At 41.0% G+C, this 20950-nt stretch overlaps 1 protein-coding gene across 4 annotated transcripts; it reads right to left on the reverse strand.

Moving 5' to 3' along the window:
* Positions 1-465: 465 nt before the first annotated feature.
* Positions 466-19081, reverse strand: LOC137607579 (zinc finger MYM-type protein 4-like). 4 transcript variants are annotated; one of them, XM_068333451.1, is made up of 27 exons: positions 18967-19081; positions 16146-16791; positions 14198-14338; positions 13649-13686; positions 13221-13367; positions 12676-12908; positions 12343-12517; positions 11892-12095; positions 11476-11626; positions 9929-10044; positions 9609-9791; positions 9172-9322; positions 8807-8979; positions 8560-8704; positions 8358-8444; positions 8219-8253; positions 6361-6505; positions 5931-6043; positions 5619-5838; positions 4856-5080; positions 4648-4754; positions 4356-4530; positions 3777-3928; positions 3487-3601; positions 3132-3398; positions 2591-2717; positions 466-1529 (listed from the first exon to the last, which is right to left on the reverse strand). In XM_068333451.1, exons 2-27 carry the CDS (start codon positions 16633-16635, stop codon positions 1304-1306), a joined length of 4341 nt encoding a protein of 1446 aa, XP_068189552.1. In that variant the 5' UTR covers positions 16636-16791; positions 18967-19081; the 3' UTR covers positions 466-1303. The 4 variants fall into 4 exon arrangements, with proteins under 4 accessions (XP_068189552.1, XP_068189550.1, XP_068189549.1 ...); XM_068333449.1 differs by having other exon boundaries at positions 3132-3380; positions 18645-18991; XM_068333448.1 differs by having other exon boundaries at positions 467-1529; positions 18645-18991.
* Positions 19082-20950: the final 1869 nt, after the last annotated feature.

Consider the following 20950-nt stretch of genomic DNA (forward strand, 5'->3'; position numbering starts at 1 on the left):
CGTGACAATGACGTCACATTACCAAGCGCGACCTGCGTTAACTTCATTTAAATGGACTGTATTGACTGCATTGCAGTGCGCATTCTATTCTATCTATCGATCAGATCGATCGATATATATATACTCTGTGTGTGTGTGTGTGTGTGTGTGTATATATATATTTTTTTTTTTTTTTTTTATTTACTGTATTTATTTTTAAGTCTCGGGAAATTGTGTATATCCACTGCTTATAAAAACAAATGCGAGCAAATAAATACTAGATAAATAAACTCACAAGAAAAAAGCACTGACAATACAGAACATACAAACTACTGGACAGTCTGAAGTCTGAAGAAAGATTCAACAAAATAACTAAAAGCATAAAGAGTAGAAAAGAAAGAAGGAGGCCCACTTGGCGGGCAAGGCACATCCTTCTAACATTGTAACACATTATTGTCCCAGCTGCATCTCCTCCCCTCCATTCATCAACACCTAGAAATGCTGATTTTGATTAAGCATCTTGAAACACGTTTATTTAAAAAGGAACATAAAAATAGAGAACACTTGTGGGGTTAATATAACCTAGTTATACAGGAGGAGATGTTTCTTACATCAGGGTCATAGTTATGAATGTCTTAGAGGAATCCATGTGTAAGTAACAGACTAACCAGATTCAGTCTGTTGTCTTCAGTATGTGTCAGTAGTGGTAATGTTCTTCTGAAAGGCATAAGCTGCAGTCTTTGTAAACAGTGTCTGGTGTCATACTCCAGTTCAAGACACATTTTACATCCCAGTGTCAACGTGTTACACCTAAGGCCTGTAAAAACTGTGATTTGAAATCATTTCCAGTTTACTTTTTGTGACAGGTATTTGAGCGAACAGATGACCTTCCAGCACTCTTAGTGTGTAAAAGCAGAAAAATAATGCAATAGAGATTGACTTTCTCCAGTTACTCGTCTATAGTGGACTTTTACTTATTGACATAAAGAGAAGTCAAAATGGTTTTTCCTTGTAAGTCTTTTATAGGAAAAAATGAGAAATCATTCAACATATAAAACACAAAGTGTCTCCCAAAGTGAACAGGTTTGGATCTGTTTTCTTTTCCAGCAAACACAGTATGTAAAGATGTTCTATAAATCCTGTTCAACAGTTTTTCAACAGTAAAAGGTCTTTCCTCAGACCTAAACACACCATCATTAGGTATGTGAGGCAACTTTTTTGTCCGTTTCTGTTTACTGAGCCACGTATAAATGAATAGTTTACCTACTCTATAAATATGTACATGTTAAGCCGCTAAACAAATAAAATGTCTCTATCATTCCTCTCATTCCGAGTCGTCATCATCAGGTGAAAGTGATGTGTCTCGCTCCAGGTCTCCTGCTGTCCTGGTGCATGAAGTTCTCTCTCTGACGGTCAGTATACGGGTTAGCATAGCGTCTATGGTGCTGTCATCCAGAGGAGTTGAGGAGAACCACAAGGGGCTGTTGGGGACACAGCTGCGCTCAGGGTGAAGGTAGAACACGTTGGTGCGCTGCTTAACAGACTCTGAGCTGGATGGAAGACAGTAAACTGGGGGTTAAGGAGGGTGACACGCATCACTGATTTGTCATCAAACAATAATCAGGTACCAAGTAAAAGCTGAAATTATTTTTGGTTTAAGGCGATAATTCTTCACAATCATGTTTGAAATGAAGGAATCCATTTATTGTATACTTTAACTGGAAGAAACAGGAAACAAAATCCATTGCAAGTCATTTATAGAAGGGGTGGGGATGATATTTCAGCAGGATCACAGGTTTAACACACAGTATTCTTCCACCAATCAAACAGAGGAGAGAAAATCGACAATCGATTAAGGCAGTGGTGAAGTCAAGCTTTTTTCAGTTGAGGCAGTTGGCAAAAATAAAACCTGTTTTACGCCTTTGTGACCACTTAACGTGGGAGTTATTGGGTCCTCCATTACCGCCTTCAACTGTTTTCAGAATGATGCTGCACGTCTTGTTTAAGTACAAGAAAGTACAAGCAAATTTCACAAATTTTTGCATCATTGCAGTCGCTGCCCTTACATTTTAGGATTCTTTTTAAAAATCCTTTTATTTGCTTTTAAAGCATTACATGGCCTCGCTCCACCCTACCAGTCTGAGCTACTACACCATAATACTCCTAGCCGCTCTCTCAGGTCAGCTGACCAGCTGCTCCTAACACAGCCTTAAGTCAGGCTGAAGCTCAGAGGGGAACGCACATTTTCTGTAGCAGCTCCTCTCATGGAATGGGTTGCCACTGTACATCAGGCAGGCTTCACTGTCTCATTTTTGTTTGACGACATCTAGAGTATTGATTTGGTACATTACTTCACAATATTTTAAGTTTTTTTATCTAATTTTATTTGTGTTTTAATTTATTTTATTGGATTTTTATTTGATATTTTATTTAATCGCATTGCGTTCATTGTTTTTATGTTGCGTTTGTTGTTATTTATTGACAGTGCAGCACTTTGGAAACCATGTGTTTACTTAAATAGTGCTATAGAAATACAGTGGACTGGACTGGATTTGACAAAAAAAAAAATCCCACAGACATGACTTTAGCTCAGGGGTCTTACTCCACACACCATTTGGAGAGGTAGAACTCATAGAGTCTGACTGGGCAGCGGAGAGGGTTCTCCGTGTTCTCCATCATCTCCAGGATGTCCTCTTTACTCTCCTCCTCCTTGCGCCTCTTTGTTGGAACCTCTGGACCTGAGGAGCACGAGACAGTTTCTCACACAATCCATTTACAATGAATTATCGCAGTGGCGCACAGAATAAATTAAAAGTACTAATAATAAAATAAATACATACAATATTGTAATTCATATTCCAATCAGAGTTAGGCTCACCTCATCAATATTGGTTTGTACACCCTGATATACTGAATTCCCTTCAGTAACTAGATCTTGGTTTCACATATATTGGGGTTTTTTTTTTGACAATCAGAAAATTAAAAATATTTCACAAAATATCTCTACAAGCCAATTGATTGACTTCCTCATATTCCTATAAAACAAACACAATTGTGTAGATTCCACTACAAAATAACTATTGGTTTGTTTGATGTATTGAAATTGGCATAGAAAAATTCCATTCTATCTAACCCCTTGGTTTTCATTGTACCTGACTCTGTGTCGTTCATAGACAGTGGGGGGTAGAAGCGCAGGAACATGTTCTTGCTGTTGTCCTGATTTGTTTTGGTGCAGCGCATGACGTGGGCGAAGGACAGCTGGCGGTGCTGCTCGACGGTGGTGAAGCCAAAGTATTTGCAGCAGAAGAAGATCAGAGTGTTGAGGAGCACGATGGGGGAGTAGGCCCCCAACTGTTTACAGTCCCAGAGAAACTCCTCCTCAACACGGGAATGGATGTAACCTGCAGGAGAGGAGGGACCTGTTAAAAAAAAACCCAGTATGAATGTGTTGGTCTAAAACAGAAACTGACAGCACAAACACTGACAGGTTAAAACATGTAAACACACCTCCTGCTGTGATCGAAGGCTTGTAACTTCTGAGCATATTAGTGAACTCAAGGGAGAACTTGTTGTAGAACCGATCCATGAATATGTTTTCCACACGACCGTTCTCAAACAGGTACTAAACAGAAAACAGTAATAATGTCAATGTCAAACAAGGACAAAAATGGTCATGAATTTTCTTATAAATGATATCACTACCATGTTGATGCTTTGGCAAGTGTTTTAAGTATTAATTAGGCAAACCTGCATGGGGCCTAACATACACCAATGTGTTGACGTGATAATTGTCTTGCCTGTTGGATGCCGAGGCAGAGGTAGAAAAGGCTATCAGGGGAGTACGGCTCTCCGTTTGGTCGTTTAACCTCGTTGATGAAGCAGCAGAGGCCGTAGCTCAGCTCAGCCGTGGTGCAGCGCAGAACGTCTTCCTTCATCTCCATGGACCGCGCTAAAATCATTACACAAGGAAGCAATGAGATGGTCCTGACATTGGTTATGTTGTGTAATATAAAAAAACAAATAACCTCAAAAGTCCAGGACTCAGTAGATGAACAAGTGTCATCTGAGACCGCTGTTTAAAATTACAGCGAGGATAATTCTAAAGTACTGTATTACGAAAACTTCCTCCACAGCTCATCTGTTTCAAAAATCCAATGCGTTTCTGTCCTGCTGAAGGTTCTGACATTACCTTGGGTCAATGTTAGCTAATTGTTAGCCCATCAGGGCCACTTGTGTGTGGGTCACAGCACCAAAATCTCCCCATACTTTGATAGTTTTGAGAGACTTATTATGGGCTACATAATCTTGGGTTAATTAGCATGTAGCCCATAATGTTGGAGATTCAGCATTAGTTATTGTAACACATTCAGACCAACCAAAGCGTGTTTTCTCCAGGTTGAGTTGAGTTCGTCTCCACAGAATCCATCGCTTCCAGGCATCAACTCCATAGTGACTCTTTAGTTTTGGGACTTCTTCAACCTTTGCCTTGTTAAAAGAATGTCTGTGAGATGACGCTTTTGCTGCTCTAGACAACCGCTGTGACCTACGAGTCTTTGAAGAAGTACAAGAAGTATATCACTGCAAACACATCATGAGCAGTCCAAAACACATATCATTTTAATAAACACAATCACATTCAGTCTAAAATGCAATGGCCAGTCGTTTTACCCTCTTTTCTCTGGCTTTCTTGGGAGGCTGTCTTCGTTGTGAAGACGGCTGAGGGCTCGGGGACTTCCGGGACTGCTCTCTGAGTTGGGCGATTTTTTCAAGAGTATCTGACATTGACAGAGACAAAAACAGTCAAAGTTCTGCTTCAGGGACAGGTGTCATAATCTAGGACAAAACCTCAACAACTGTATATAGCTCATCCCCTCACCAACAGTGACGTCAGCTTCGATGTCCATGGGAGGCGGTGGAGGCGGGGCCTCAGAAGAATGCTCGCTGGACGTGTCCACGGGGCTGTCCAGACTCGGGTTGAGCTTCTCCTGGGAGCACTGCTGACTGGGAGACCTGACAACCGTGTCGGAAGAGGCGTCCTCCCAGTTGTTGAGGAAACTGGCCAAATCGTCTGTGTCCAAGTCGCTGTAGTTACTAGCATGATCTGCATTTTAAAATATATTAAAAACATTACATTTTTGCTTCATCTAATATGAACTTATCTTGAACTTATGCAGATAAAGTCGTTCCATGCAAGATGCAAATCTTTCTGCTATTGAAATTAGCCATCTTATGTCATGACTGTGAATCACAATATCATAGCGTTGGCCCAACAGACAAATTCTTAAAAAGAATATTCTACAAATTGTTGGAAGTGTGAAAATGTAAAACACCAAAGCAGAAATTGAGACGAATCCTGAAATCATTCTAAAACAGGGTCTTTCCTTTTGTTAAATATACCAAAGTTGCCAGAACAATCATGCAAAAAAAGATAGATTGTCAAATTAACAGTCTTTTACTTAAACTGAGGAATTTCCAGCTTTTGTTAATTTTGTTCTTCCACAAGTAAAATCTTTTTTCCTTCAAAAAATACATAATAAAGCAAAAATTAAAAGCAGTAAATTCCTCCCCAATTCTCAAACTTCAGAAATAATAATAATAACTTCATAATTTATTTACTGTGTTTATTATTCATTTTGTACCATCTGCAACAGACGCATCTTGTTTTTCTCTCTCTTTCTCCTTCTCCTTCGATCTCTCTTCTTTGTGATTCATCTCATCTTGCTCTGCCACCATTTCAGCCATGAGGATGAGCTCTGCCTCAAAGGGGTCAGACGGGATCCTTTCCTTGATCGACTGGATGGTTTCCACGATGCGTTCAGCGCTGTCGATCGTCACAGGAAGAAACATGGGCACAGGAACCTGCGGACAGAGCACAATTACTATAGAATAAGTGCTGGGGCCTGTGACAGAATACATCATTAAACCCAAGGGGGTAATAGTGTTTGACCTACCGGTACTGGCAGGCCCATGGGATTAGGGGTACACTGGGTGTACATGTTCATTGGTACAGGAACATACACTGGCACTGGGACGGGCACAACCATGACTTTAGGGAAGGAATTATCTATACAAGAAAAAACAAACAGAACATCAGGATTTGTGGGTGAATAAATGATTCAATAACAGCTTCGTGAAGATATAAAAATACAATAAGTACTGGCCGAGACATGGAAATAAAGGAAACATTGTTAGTCATCCCATTCAATTGTTTTTGAAGACATGAATGTTGGCTCTATTCTTGAATCTAGACAAAATGCAAAAAAAATAGATTTGCATAAAAAGCCAACAACAATCCTACTGCATCATTTAAGTACAGTAAGACATAATTGTAAAGCAGAGATGTTACTATGGAATCGCTGTGTCTCAGGCTGTTGTTTTTACCTGTCTGTGATTCACAATCAGTGGTCTGAGTTTTACAAGAGACCCCTTTGTTTTGTACCAGCGGTCGACAGAGCAGGGCCTTGTTCTTCAGGATTTTCTGGCCAGAGGGAGGATGAGGTTTCACCGCATCTGTCTGAATACTGACCTGGAGGACATAAGAGTTATATAAAGACACGTCAAACCAACAAAGGTTTTTTCTTAGGTTTTTTTTAGCTTGTTTATCCTTCGTTCAATTTATTCCTTAAAAAGCCACTTGGTGCTTCTTGTGAAGCCGTTTGCAACACTGTTGAAATCAGGGCTTTGAACCGGTTCATGGAACGAAAACGAAAACTTCATATTTTTTAATGTTCCGGAACAGAATCGGAACAGAAAATAATTGTAAACTGGTTAATACAGGATTTTTTTTTCGTTCTAGAAAAAAATATTTGACCTCATGTTTCACTTCCTGTCATTCACTCGACATGGGATGAGAGCAGAGAGAAGTAGCGACTATCACCAGTCACAATTTATTCATAACAGGTAAACACTGCAGTATGTCAATCTTAAAAATGCATGACTTAGACATTAACTCAGTGCAGTGTGTCCCCGTACTGCCAGCGCTTTGTAGCAATATTGAGCTACGGGAGAAGCACAATGAAGATCTGTTGTTCAGCAATAAATGACATGGTGGAAGTTATTCTTGTTTTATTTCATGTAGTGTCTAAGTAGGAGGCATAAGCCTTAACTACAGTGATATAACTTGCATAAAGCAGTGGTGTAGTGCTGTGGTACTGTTTACTGTAGGGTAGGGATACATCTATATAGTCTATAGTATATAAACTAACTGCTTTAGTTGCTAATTTAAATGTCCTTAAGTTACCGTATTTTGCGCACCATTCGGCGCATTGTATAAAGAGGCACAATCTAAATCGTGGAGTTTATTCCTGTACTTCGATGTGCTATTTTCTATGTGCTAGTGCTTTCTGTGTGCTGTTTCTGTGTTTTGTGTACTTACTATGCTGTGTGCGACAGAGAAATCAATTTCCCTGACAGAACCTCCTTTAGGGATAAATAAAGTTATACTCTACTTTTACACACGGCGCACCTTATTGTTCGGTACATCCTAGCTAATGGAAGCAAAAAGGTGACTGGTTGAACTGTGTTGTACTTCGTATTTAAATTTCAAAAAATACATCGACATTATTTTTTAAATGTTATTTCTTTATTTTTTGATAAATCTGTGCTAAATCCTTCGAAGTCCTCATCTTCGGTCTGCATTGAATAGCTCGGTAATTTCACTATCGCTGACCGTCTGGTTTCCGGGTGGCTGTCCAGTAATGATGCCAGCTTTTGCGAAACATCGGACAAAAGTCGAAGCAGACACGTTAGTCCAGGCATCCGCAATCCATGCACGTATTGTGGGGATGTAACTCGCTTAGCACTGCCTCCAGTCCTGGTAAACGCGTGTTCACGTCTCTCATCCATCACTCCAGGCAGCTTAACTTTCAAGGCTCGTATACTTTAAAGCGCGTCTTATGGTTCGCAAAATACGGCACCTACATATTTACTGTATATTTACAAGGAACATTATTAACCGGTTCAGGAACTTTATTTTTTGTTTTAACCAGTTCAGGAACGTCAGTTTATGGGTGGAACACAAAACCGGAAATGTTATAATTCCGTTCCTGTTCGGAGCGAACCAATTCGCAAAAAATTCTGGTTCAAAGCCCTGCTTGAAATACATACAACCAAACCTTTATTTGAACTACAATTTGCAATAGCTTGCTGACTGTGAAGTTACACACATACCCTGCAAAGTTATATTACATGTCTGCCATCATTTAACTACAACAGATAAATATGACGTGGAGTGACTTACATGCCCAGAGGTCTTTGACTGACAGTTGACTTTGCCTGTGGAGACAATGATATATCATGAAACCTTCACCATTAAGATGAAGTAGGTTACATGAGCACATGGTGTATAATTAAGTAAAATTAATTGGGTTGTTTAGTACTCTGCTGGGTGGTTTTATCTGTAGAATTAGATTTTGAGCCTGCTAGTGAGACGACGTTGGCGATGACAGGTGTAGCCTCTCCCGTCTCTGCAGATCGAAGAAAAACAAGCAGACACAGAATCCGAGGGAGATATTACAGTTTAATGCAACATTTTAGTGGAAAGAGGTTAAAACAGCAACAAAGGCAAATAAAAATACACACCCTTGAAGACGTCGCCCTGCGTGTCCACCTTATCACAGCAGAACTGCAGCAAACAGGTCAGGTCACAGAAGTTTCTGGTCTCTCCCAACATGGTAAGACTCTGCTTTAGTTTCCCTTTTCGGCCGCAGGTATCACACTTGGCAACCTGAGAGAAAAGAGGATGCAAACGTTTAGCTGGGACAGAAAATCATTAGCATCATTTTCGTGCGACTTCAGTTTTAATGTTTGCACTTAAAGGCTTACTTACATGGCAGAATAGCATAGTGTATTTGGATCTACAGTCCTCGGAGCAGAACTCCTCGGTGGCGCCTCCATACTGTGCTGTCACCAGCTTTTGGGACACCGAGTGGCAGAAGGTGCAGGAGTTACAGTGTTTCCCCCAGTTTTTAGTCATGTCGTGTTGAAAGAGTAGCTTACAGCCTGAGGTGGAGGGACAGGAGAGGCTCATCACAAGCAGCACATCTCGCCATGACACATGGTTCTATTCAATGTGTTCCCAGCAGAATGAGTTCGTAAACATAAACTCTGGTGTGTGTCATAATGAGTTTTCATATTAGACTGAGCTTAAAAATAAGACATAAACCCTGACATCAGTTGCATCCAGAGCCTTACCGTCGCTGCAGAAGAAGCAGTCTTTGTTGTTAATTCTCTTGGCATGTTTGGTGATCTTTTCCACCTTGCAGTATTCACACAGACATGATATACATTTGGCCTTCTTGAATTCATAGGAACAATCCAGGTTGCACAAGAAAACCATCTTGTCCTGCAGATAGAATTTCATATACGATTCAGTGAAAAATCTCTCTGAGGACAATGAGGGAAAATTCCACTCAGCACTGTATTGTCTTTGGCACACCCAAGAGGTAAACATGACTTTTGACCGAGAAATGGTCAGAATCTGTGGTAGCTTCATCCATCCATACATCTTTTACCTGGTAAAATTACGTCTAAACTTATGATCCTGAAATCCAATTGGATGGATGATGGACAGAAAAACAGACAGCAGAAAGGACGACAACCTCGAGTACACCTGAGTGAGCTGAACTTACTTTAATCTGGACGACTACAGGTTTGGAGGCGATGTCATGTTTACACTGGGAGCAGCTGAGTTTCTGAGCTTCCTTGGATCCATCTCGTGGAGGTGGGACAGGACTAATGCCCTGGACTTGAGTGGATCCAATGGGTAACTTGGTAAAAACATTCACCTGTTTCTGGGACTTCTTGAACTTGTCCTGTGATGACAACCCCCCAACAAAACAGATGAATAAAAACCACTGAAACACATGTACAGTTTCCAGGACAGAGTAAACACAAATCTGACATAGAAACATCCTTTGAAAGAGATCTCAGGTATTATAAACCTCATTACCTGAAAAACCATGACACAGGGCAGAGTGCAAAAGTTTCTGATGGAGGTATCTGACATGGCCAAGTGGTAAGCAGGCACTGTGTTTTTCCCACAGCTGTCACAATTGATCCGAGCACCTGTGAAAAAGAAAACACAGAATTGTGATCCAAAGCTGTTTGATTCGATCCAAGTTCTTGAAGACGTTTCGTCTCTCATCCAAGAGACTTCTTCAGTTGTGAAAGTGGCTGATCATGTCCCAGCTTATAAACCCTGTGGGGTGTGGTCAGTGCTACTCACATTCCAACGACCATCGTTGAAATCTGTCTGGCTCATCAACGATTGTTGGTGGGGGTGTCAAAGGGGGTCGCTGAAATGTGAGTCTCACCTTTGAATGCTAATGAGGGTCATTAGCGTGAGAGACATCACCTGGGTCAATCTGCTGTGACAATCTTTTTGGGAGTTTTGAAAGGATATGGTTGTAAATGGGAGAAAGGTGATGTCGCAGACAACCCCCCCTGTTCAGAGATGGCTTCACCAATTTGACGTGGATGGCCTCTTTCACTCCTTTCTCAAACCATTTATCTTCCCTGTCCAAGATCTGAACATCCGTGTCCTGAAATGAGTGTCCCTCTTCCTTGAGGTGAAGGAAGACTGCAGAGTCCCTTCCTGATGTGTTGGCTCTTCTGTGTTGAGCCATACGCCTGTGTAGTGGTTGTTTGGTTTCACCTATGTAGACATCTGAGCATTCCTCGTTGCATTTAACTGCATACACCAGATTGCTCTTCTGACTGTGTGGTGTGGGGTCTTTTGGGTGGACCAGTCTTTGTCGGAGGGTGTTGCCCGGCTTAAAATACACAGGGACCTTGTGTTTGTTAAAGATCCTCCTCAGCTTTTCCGACACTCCAGACACATACGGGATCACTATACCATTGTGCTTGCTCTCTTCCATCCTCACTGGGTTTTTCTCCTTTCTGGATCTTGTGTGAGCTTTCACAAAGGTCCAGTCAGGATATCCACAGGTCTTCAGTGCCCCTTTCAGGTGTTTGTGTTCTTTCACCTGGTCTTGGGGATTGGTTGGTAGCTTAATCAGCCCTGTTTTGCAAGATCCTGATGACGCCCAGCTTGGGCTCCAGTGGGTGGTGAGAGTCAAAAATCAGGTACTGGTGCATGTGTGTTGGTTTGCTATATACCCCAATGTACAGTCTTCTGTCTCATGCTAATGACCCTCATTAGCATTCAAAGGTAAGACTGACATCTCAGCGACCCCCTTTGACACCCCCACCAACAATCGTTGAGAAGCCAGACGGGTTTCAACAACGGTCGTTGGAATGTGAATAGCATTGACCACACCCCACAGGGTTAATAAACTGATCAGCCACTTTCAGAACTGAAGAAGTGTCTTGGATGAGAAACAAAACGTCTGCAAGAACTTTCTTAACGTCCAGTGGATTGACTCAAACAGCTTTGGATAACCATGACCTGGATAACTGAGAACCTACAGACACAGAATTGTGGCCAAGAGTGATGTATTCAGCAGAAATCAGTTATGAAATCTTGTTGTCTAATACCTGATGCGCTGACAGTCTGGACCTTATATGCCATCACACAACTGCTGCTACAGAACAGGTTCACTGAATCATCAGCATTTTTGTTGTCAATCATTTCTGCCAGCAGCCGGGTCGTATGACACATCGAACAAGGCTCGGTCATCTTGGTTTTCTATTAAAAAAAAATAAAGAAAGGAGACAGTGTTGAGTAGTGTGCTTTACTTAAATAATCTTGTACACATAGTAATCAAGGATTACAAAGGATTACAAAATGCTCATACAAAAGAATGTAATTGTTGATTGGTCACTGACACTCAAAATCAAATATATTTAACATACTAAATTGTTTGACAGCAGCCACAGCAAGAATTGTAAGATGGGAATCCTCAAACCACCCCCTGGTTATACACATTTGGTGTCATCCTATACAGTCTTACCTCCTTGTACTTGGTGAGACACTCTGCATTGCAAAGAGGTCTGCTGCCACCTTCCACCTTTAGCATGAGGGGTTTGAGGTGGCAGAAGGCTTCACAGTTTGCACAGCCAGCCATGGACAGGTTGTTTACAGCACGGAACCGTTTGAAGCAGGCGTCGCCACAGAGCTTATGGGCAGTGCCATTCAGGATTACCTCGTGTTTGCTCTGAAGAGGAGATGGCAGATCTGTTAATTATGTCAGTTACATTTCAAGCAAATGTGCAAAACATTCCGTGACTCCCTGGAACTTTTATCTATTTTGTAAGATTCAAAATTCTGTATCGTCAGGTTTCGAAATAAGACAGATGTCTATGGGAAATTACACTGAGGATTTCTCAGTGTTTACTGAATTTTTTTGTTTGTTTTTTAAATTGCACATATCAGAGGTTTAATAATGATAATCTTTGACTTACAATGCAGTGTCTGGAGCACATGCTGCAGGCTGACTGTGGTGCTATGGGTTGTGCTGATTTATTGGTGGTATTTTTCTTGTAGCTAAAGGCAGTCAAGCAGTTTTGGCTGCAGAATTCTTTAATTCCTCCTTTACCATCTGGAGCCAGAATGATGTCCTGCAGCCGAAATACCGCCCTGACAAGGAGAAAGTGTAAGATCAATGACATCTAACGTCAGTTTTAGTACAATTGGGTCAAGAATTCACACAAGCTTCTCTGCATTATCTATTTCTCTAACTTCTCTCACATATTGTCAGTGTCTGGAACCGTAACACCCGTCCCTGATGAACTCACTTCTGGCAGTTGTGGCAGACCTTTGTGGGTCCTTTGACTGCAGGGAGAGTTGCAGTGAGGCAGGTGGTGGAGCAGAACAGTGCTGGGGAACCCTTCCTCTGGAAAGCTGTCTGCCCTTTCACCAGGTTCTTCTTGCAGTTGGAACAGAACATGGGTAAAGAGGGGCTGATAACGGGCAGAGACTGCTCAGTGGTTGGGGTCACAGAGAACACTGACCCAATCCTCAGGTCCTCCTGTAAGCAGTAAAGCAGTGAGATTAGTAGATCCAGTGATTCTGAATACATTAACGGCTATAGACTGGATGACTGACTGGACGGATGACTAACTGACTGACTGTCAGACGAATGGACGGACAGAGGGATGGACGGAACCGTCCAAAGCTTATAATCCTTATCAAATTTTATTTACATCATATATCCACTTGAGATCACCCATCACTATTCAGCCATGAGACCTAAACAAAACTGACTTTCATGAACATTAATTGGTGAATATCTGAAAAGGATGTAACTTTCCCAATCCTCCTGAACAGTTACGTGTCTCACCTTAGCAGTATTGGGCTCATCCTTCACGTTCGCTGTGGATATAGCACTGGACATTTGGGGTTGTTCATACTCATCATCTGCAGGCTCTTCCTTCACCTTTACCTTCATCGGTGGTGGAGAAGGGGTTGATTTGGTTTCACTTGGTTCCTACAACAGGAGGACACTGTTGTGCTTTAGACTTCCACAACAGAGATGGATGCTCGTACCCACGACGTTTGTATCCATGGTAATTTCTAAACCAACAGTTTTTAGACACTCGCAGCTGGATGTAAAATGTAAACCATGACAGCCTTCCAGAATCAATAATAAATACTAATAAATAAATCCAAAGTCGCATTTTATCAATGTAGGTAAAACAATTCTAACCCAATACTGTCACACTGGAACAGTTTACATATACTTACAATATGTGGCTCAACTAGACTCACCCCATTCATTTTGTTGGTTGAAGAGGAGCCATCGTTTCCTGCAGGAACGTGAGAAACATGTCAAGAAAATTATAGTAAATTTTTTTTAAAAAGTATAAAGGAAATAAAAAGAAAATGATGCTGCATTAAAAACGCGCTGAGAAACAGCTTCGACAGTCAGGAATTTAAAATCCATATTTAATGAAAATTTGTGTTCATTCATTCAGTCAAGACTCCAACTACAGAAACATCCTACATTTATATTGTTTGTTTCTACCTGCATCGAGTATGATGTTTTTAAATCACCACCACCTACCCTACTCTGAAACCTCCGCCTCAAATATCAGGCCCTCTGCAACCTAACACTTCCACTTTCTTATTAGCACCTGTCTGCAAATTAAAATTTTCAACTTAAAAAAAATAGAAAATCTTACTATTGCTGGATTTGATTTATGGATGGGATAAAATTACATACAATACGTGCATACATACAGAATATTTTAATCACTGGTTACAGTAAAAGACTTCACATTGCTTTGATGAAACCGTCACCGATCTGAGTACACTGACCTTTATCTTTCACTGGTTCAGACGATGGCGGTGAACTGGTCTGTCTCAAGGCTGAAGCTTTCTTCTCCTCCACCGGGTCCTCGTCTGCAGATGGCGGTAATACAGAGGGTTTGACATCTGTTTCCTCAGTGTTCTCTTCCACTGGAGTTGGAAAGTAAAATAAACATAATGTAATTAGTGGGATGCTGCAGTGATTTTGAGGCAGCTTAATAACTTTGAGACGTAGAAAATATCCTAAAGGATTCAAAGAACCATTGTAATATAACACATTCAATGAAACTTGTATCCAAGAACATACATGCCCCCAAAAGCGGAGAAACTCTATTTGTACCAATGAAAGAGTACGTAAAAAACTTAATCACAGGTGAATAAGAGTAACCTAAGTTCAAATGTACCTAAAATTTTAAAAATGAACGAGCTGAAGTCAATCATGAGATCCAAATCCCTAGAACCTCTTTATAAGCATGGAATATCAAAGAATTGTACCCAGAAGTTTTGGACATGATCCCGGTAGACTACACCTGATGACATACAGGTACACAATAACACACTGGAGTTTCAAACTTATTCTGATCCTGAATAACATCCTTCAAAAAGCAAATTTTTACTAATCAAATATTATTGTATTAACCTTCATAAACATACTTTAGTGCAATCCAAACTTATGACAGACGTGCAGGAATAAGTGAGAGAAGACAGAAGAGAAAGGGGGGGAGCAAAGAAAGAGTGGTGAGCGAGAGCTCAAGGCCGATCACTGACTCAAGCATGTTGATGCAAGTGAAGAATTGTTCTTTTAGAATTTGTGAAAAATTTTAACAATATCCACCAACAAACGCCATCAGATGAGTAAACCGAATGACAATGTCAATGTCATGTCTGGGGAAAATACCATTTCTGCATAGACGAAACACCTAAAACAAAATAGTAACAGCAACACAATGAATTAAATAGTTTTAGGTTGCTCAGTTTTCCTCATTCAGATATCACTTGAGATGTGTCCCAAGCAGAATGATGAAGCCATCATATATTTCAGAAGTTATAACTAATTGAAAAAGAAGCTTAATTCTTCTTCATTTCCCTTCTTAAATAATGTGATATAAACCCCATAAAGCTGGAACAGGGTTTTGGTGAGAACTTTAGGCATGCAGAAGAAAACTCCGAAAAAAGTTCGTCCCTGGTGAAGAATCCTTTAAATATTGAACTATTTATACTAAGAAGTGTGTGTGTGTGTGTGTGTGTGTGTGTGTGTGTGTGTGTGTGTGTGTGTGTGTGTGTGTGTGTGTGTGTGTGTGTGTGTGTGTGTGTGTGTGTTTGTATTGTCACCTTGTGGGCGACTGTCAAGTAACATCTAATTTTTCTCATAGAACACAATCCTTGGTATACAGTAATAGAGTGAAACCTTCTGCATCATAAACACAAAAACTCTGACATTAAAAAAAATCATAAAATTCCCGGTCAATGCAATAGAACTTTAGGGGCGGCAGTGGCTGAGCGAGGCAGCAGTGGCTCAGTGGTAGAGCAGATGTCTGAAGACGGATCGCCCGGCCATCGGTGGATCGATTCCCGCTCCCGCCATGACATCCCTTGGAGTGTGAGCTGACAGTGGGAGGTGTCAGATCACCTCCCACTGCCACTGCCCAGCCACTGCCGAGGCGCCCTTGAGCGAGGCGCCATCCCCACTACAAGCTGCTCGTTTGGGGCGCGAGCTCCGTGTGCGACCCGTCACTCTGCCTCCCCCTACTGTTTCTTGTGTGATGTGTTACTAATTGCATGCCTACAGGCCCCTAGTGTGTTGTGTCCTGGGGCCTGTATTCAAAAAACTATGTGTGTATGACTAACCAAAACATGTAACCACATACAAAGAAAGTGTGAAGAGTGTAAAGATAATTTCCCCACGTGTGGACAATAAAGTGGATTTAATCTTTAAAATAGCAAACGTCTGATTTACCGGTGGTTGTTGAGAGACTGCAATCCACATCCATCGACCTGACCTGTTCTTCCTTCATCTGAGCTTCTTGGTCCACCTGATCCACTGTACCAATGTCCATCATCTCATCGAGGTCCTCTGCTGAAGGGACCTTCACTTTAGAGGCCAGAGACTCCTTTTCCTCCTGTGTCTTTATGTCTGGGTCCATTATTATGTCTGTCTCAGTTGTTTCCTTCTCACAATGATATGTTTTGTCCACCTTTGAGTCGTCTGTGGCATCCGGTCCAGCAAGACTTTTCCCTGAACTGTTTTCCTCTACTGTCATTTTTTTTTTGTTCTCCTCACAATCCTCACTAGTTTTGTTCTCAGTAACGTCTTTTTCCGACTGTGGGATGTTCTCTGGTTCAGCATGCCGAACCAAAACAGATTTATCTGTGTCCACTGGAAAAACAGTTGACTGTGCAGGGGACACATTAAGATGAGATACAGAAGAGTCCACAGCAGCCTCCATTTCCTTATTTTTATTTTCTGCACATTTTGTTACTTTAGCAGCAGCATTGGCAATATCCTCTTCTCTGGGTTCAGACTGTTTAGAAGAAGCTCTGTGAAGAAGCTCTGAGCCTCCAACCTCTGATGCTGCCGGCTCTCCATCTGTTCCATCTGCAACCTGTGACAGACAATCAGACAGCACTTGATAAAATCCTTGACATGCATTCAGTTTGTTTGAAAATTGTTACACTTTCCAATCATTTAAAGTTTTATGCAACATTCAAGTTGGTCATTCTGCCTAACGAGCGCAATTTGCTCATTGTAACTCTTAAAAATTTAATTGTATTTTTCATTTTTTTCAATATAGAACTTAGTAATATACACATTTATTGAGTACCAATTTCAGACTACTTTGATTTGGTGCAACTTTTGAAAGTTACTATTGTTGCATTTTATTTTCTGCTGTTAACATTGGTGGAGTATTCTAAAATTTTCATAGGAGGAATATGTTTGAGTAAGAGCAATGAGTGAAAACCTGGGGACAGCACTAAAATGTGAATTTTAACAATCTACACAAGAAAAACCTGTGTTTTACAAGTGTAGATAGAATACTGAATCACGCTTAAATTTAAAAAAAAGATTTTGGAAGGATTTTGTTCATGATGCATTGTGGTAAAGTGTAGCATTTTGGGTTTGGGGACAGGCAAGAAATGTATCAGTGTTTTAGCTACCTTTTCAAAATATTGAAAAAAAAGTATATGTCTGTAATTTCTACAATGATTCATGAATACGGTGTTTTTGTATAAACAATAAAATATCATTTGTATTATATTTCTACTTGTTTCTATACATTTCATATAAAATATGCTGGGGACAGAAATGTCACTCATGTGGCATTGGGGTTGTGTTGCCGTGGGTGTAACACAACATAAAAACATCTAACACTTAAATACGTTGTGATACCTTATCTCACATGTGTCAAACTCAAGGCCTGGGGGCCAATTTGTGACCCTCCACATCATATTATGTGCCCCGCGTGAAAACTAAAGGTCTGGGTGTCTAAAAATAAATGCATTTAAAAAAGTGTGCTTTGACCAAAAACTACATTTCCCACAATGCAATTAAAGCCCATTTTAACTCTAACAAAAAAGTTTTACACAAACTTAATGTTCTAACTTGTGCTTGATGTTATTTTTCTATGTTCACTTGGATACTTTGATCCATGACTGATGGAGTTCTGAGGGTTTCATAACCTGACAAATTAAAAGTGTTTATGTTACAACAGAGCAGTTTTTTCAGTGTAACTGCAATGTTTGTAACTTGAATAAGTAATAAATTCAGAGTATTTAACATTAATGAGTAGTTACATATATTTTACATTACATTGAGTTACATTTAGTTACATTTATAAGTCACATCTGGCCTTTTGAGGACAGCCATGATGATGTGGCCCTCGGTGAGAATGAGTTTGACACCCCTGCCTTATCTGATACCTGGACTTCATGTGTGACATTCAATCACTAAACCCATGACAAAAGTGTCAAACTCAAATAAGATCCAACTGTAATGTATGTCTGCTAATACTTCAAGTGTTAGATAGACAGACAGACAGACACTTACTGACTGCTATGTCTGATTACTCTTGGTAACAACAACGTTGGTTTGTCTTTTCAGTGTGATGCTTTGCAATAATTTACTGAAGATAAAGTTCATCATAGCAAAATCACCGCCTGAACGAGTCCTTGTGAAAAAAATGACCTAACTTTAAGTAGGAACAACCTCATAATTAATCATAGCCAACATGCACTGATTACAGCGATAGTCGCAGTTAGTCACTCTGGTTCCGAAAGAACGGAATCCTACGTGTGTAAACATCGACACCTGAACGTTAAACCCTGATATTCACGAAGACACGGTTAGCTTGTTGTTGCTCATATAGCAACACTGGTCTCACATTGTAAACACATGCTGCTCAACAATTCACCCAATAGTTGTACCGTCACGTCAGTTTGATAAAAATGTTTTGTTTACCTGTTTATCAGTCGTTTGCTTTAATTCCGCCATGCTAAGGCGATATGTTGAGGAGCTGCATGACCTGAAGACGAGAGAACTAGCTTGTGTTTGGCTAAGCTACTGCTAGCTTACTTAGTGCAGCTGCACACTGCATGTCTGCTAGCTCGCTAAGGTTAGCTCGGCTAGTCACGTATGTTTATACATCACAGACCAAAACACGACTGACCACTGTTTGTATAAACTGTTGTAGTTGAGGTTGTTCTAAATATACTATGCTCTTCACATAGCAAAGTTGTAAGGATAAACACTGGACCGCCGTAATAACGTGCAGGATATTTACCGCGCAGCGACACACACAAGTCACTTGATTGGTGACCAGATGTTTGTCCTTCACCGGGTTCCGTAGCGTTTGTGTGTGTTTCCAACCCTGGGTTAGGTCAAAAATGTAAAAAAAACAAAAACCCCTCACTGCTTATAAAGGGTTATAATGGCTAATAAACAAGACTAACGTTGTTCTATTTTTTTTCCTCCTTTTTTTTAACTTCAGCTTTTCACTGATAAATTGTGGTTTTTTAAAAAAGTTAATTCTTCTTCAGAGTCCAGCTTCTAGCATCCTGGCATGAAGGTTCTTCTTTGATTTGAGAGAGTCTATTGTTGAACAATCTAAAAGAGCACAGCACTGGTTTCAGCTCAGGTAGGAGCTGTGAGCCTGGGCCACAGTTACAGGAACAGGGGGCCACTACAACAGTGATTTGTTTTACTGTGGAAAATCTGGTGTTACAAAAATGTCCTCTGCACTTTAGTTGATGACCACCTCACTTTTGCAAACTTCCTGTTATAATGTACTAATTTTTATATTGTATTTCCCTTTGTTTCTTGGTGTTTAATGTTTTTGAGTGTTTAGTGTTTTTGAAATTTCATCAAATGAAAAATTGTAAAATGTTCTAAATGTTAAATGTGATTAAAGTTTTTTTTTTGAAAAAAATCTTCTGAGGCACTTTAGTGCTTCATCTAATTTCTTCTTTTCCTTTCGGCTTTTCCCTTCAGGGGTCGCCACAGTGAATCAATTTCCTCCATCTAGCCCTGTCCTTTGAATCCTCTTCACTCACACCAACTACCTTCATGTTCTCTTTCACTACATCCATAAACCTCCTCTTTGGTCTTCCTCTAGGCCTCCTGCCTGGCAGTTCAAAACTCAGCATCCTTCTACCAATATATTCACTATCTCTCCTCTGGACATGTCCAAACCATCTCAGTCTGGCCTCTATGACTTTATCTCCAGAAACTCTAACATGTACCATTTCATGATCACTGGCTGTGGAGAGGGAGGTGCCCGCCGGAAATCCAGCACCATCTCCTTTGTCTTGGAGACATTGAGCTGGAGCTGGTTCTGTTGGCACCACTCTACGAAGTCAGCCACCAATGCCCTGTACCCCCCCTCATCACCCTCCCGTATACATGCCACTATCGCGGTGTCATTGGAGTTCTTCTGTATGTGGCATGTATCCGAGTTGTCCTTTCCTCTGATGTACTCATTCCTGATCCTATCCATCCTGGTCACTCCCAGAGGGAACCTCAGCATCTTCATCTCTGCTACCTCCAGCTCTGTCTCCTGTCTTTTCTTCAGTGACACTGTCTCTAGACCAAACAACATCGCTGGTCTCACCATAGTTTTGTACACCTTTCCTTTCATTTTAGCTGAAACTCTTCTATCACACATCACACCTGACACTTTTCTCCACCCGTTCCATCCTACCTGGACACGCTTCTTCACCTCTTTTCCACACTCTCCATTGCTCTGGACTGTTGAGCCTAAGTACTTAAAATCCTCCACCTTCTTGATCTCTTCTCCCTGTAACCTCACTCTTCCTCTTGGGTCCCTCTCATTCACACACATGTACTCTGTCTTATTGCGGCTAACCTTCATTCCTCTCCTTTCCAGGACAAACCTCCACCTCTCTAGCTTCTCCTCCACCTGTTCCCTGCTCTCACTACAGATCACAATGTCATCTGCAAACATCATAGTCCATGGGGATTCCTGTCTAACCTCGTCTGTCAGCCTGTCCATCACCATAGCGAACAAGAAGGGGCTCAGAGCTGATCCCTGATGCAGTCCCGCTTCCACCTTGAACTCCTCTGTCACACCTACAGCACACCTCACCACTGTCTTACAGTCCTCATACGTGTCCTGCACCGCTCTAACATACTTCTCTGCCACTCCAGACTTCCTCATACAATACCACAGTTCCTCTCTGGGCACCCTGTCATCAGCTTTCTCCAGATCTACAAAAACACAATGCAGCTCCCTCTGGCCTTCTCTGTAT

Source organism: Antennarius striatus, chromosome 14 (genome assembly GCF_040054535.1).
Source record: "Antennarius striatus isolate MH-2024 chromosome 14, ASM4005453v1, whole genome shotgun sequence".
Classification (NCBI taxonomy): Eukaryota; Metazoa; Chordata; class Actinopteri; order Lophiiformes; family Antennariidae; genus Antennarius; species Antennarius striatus.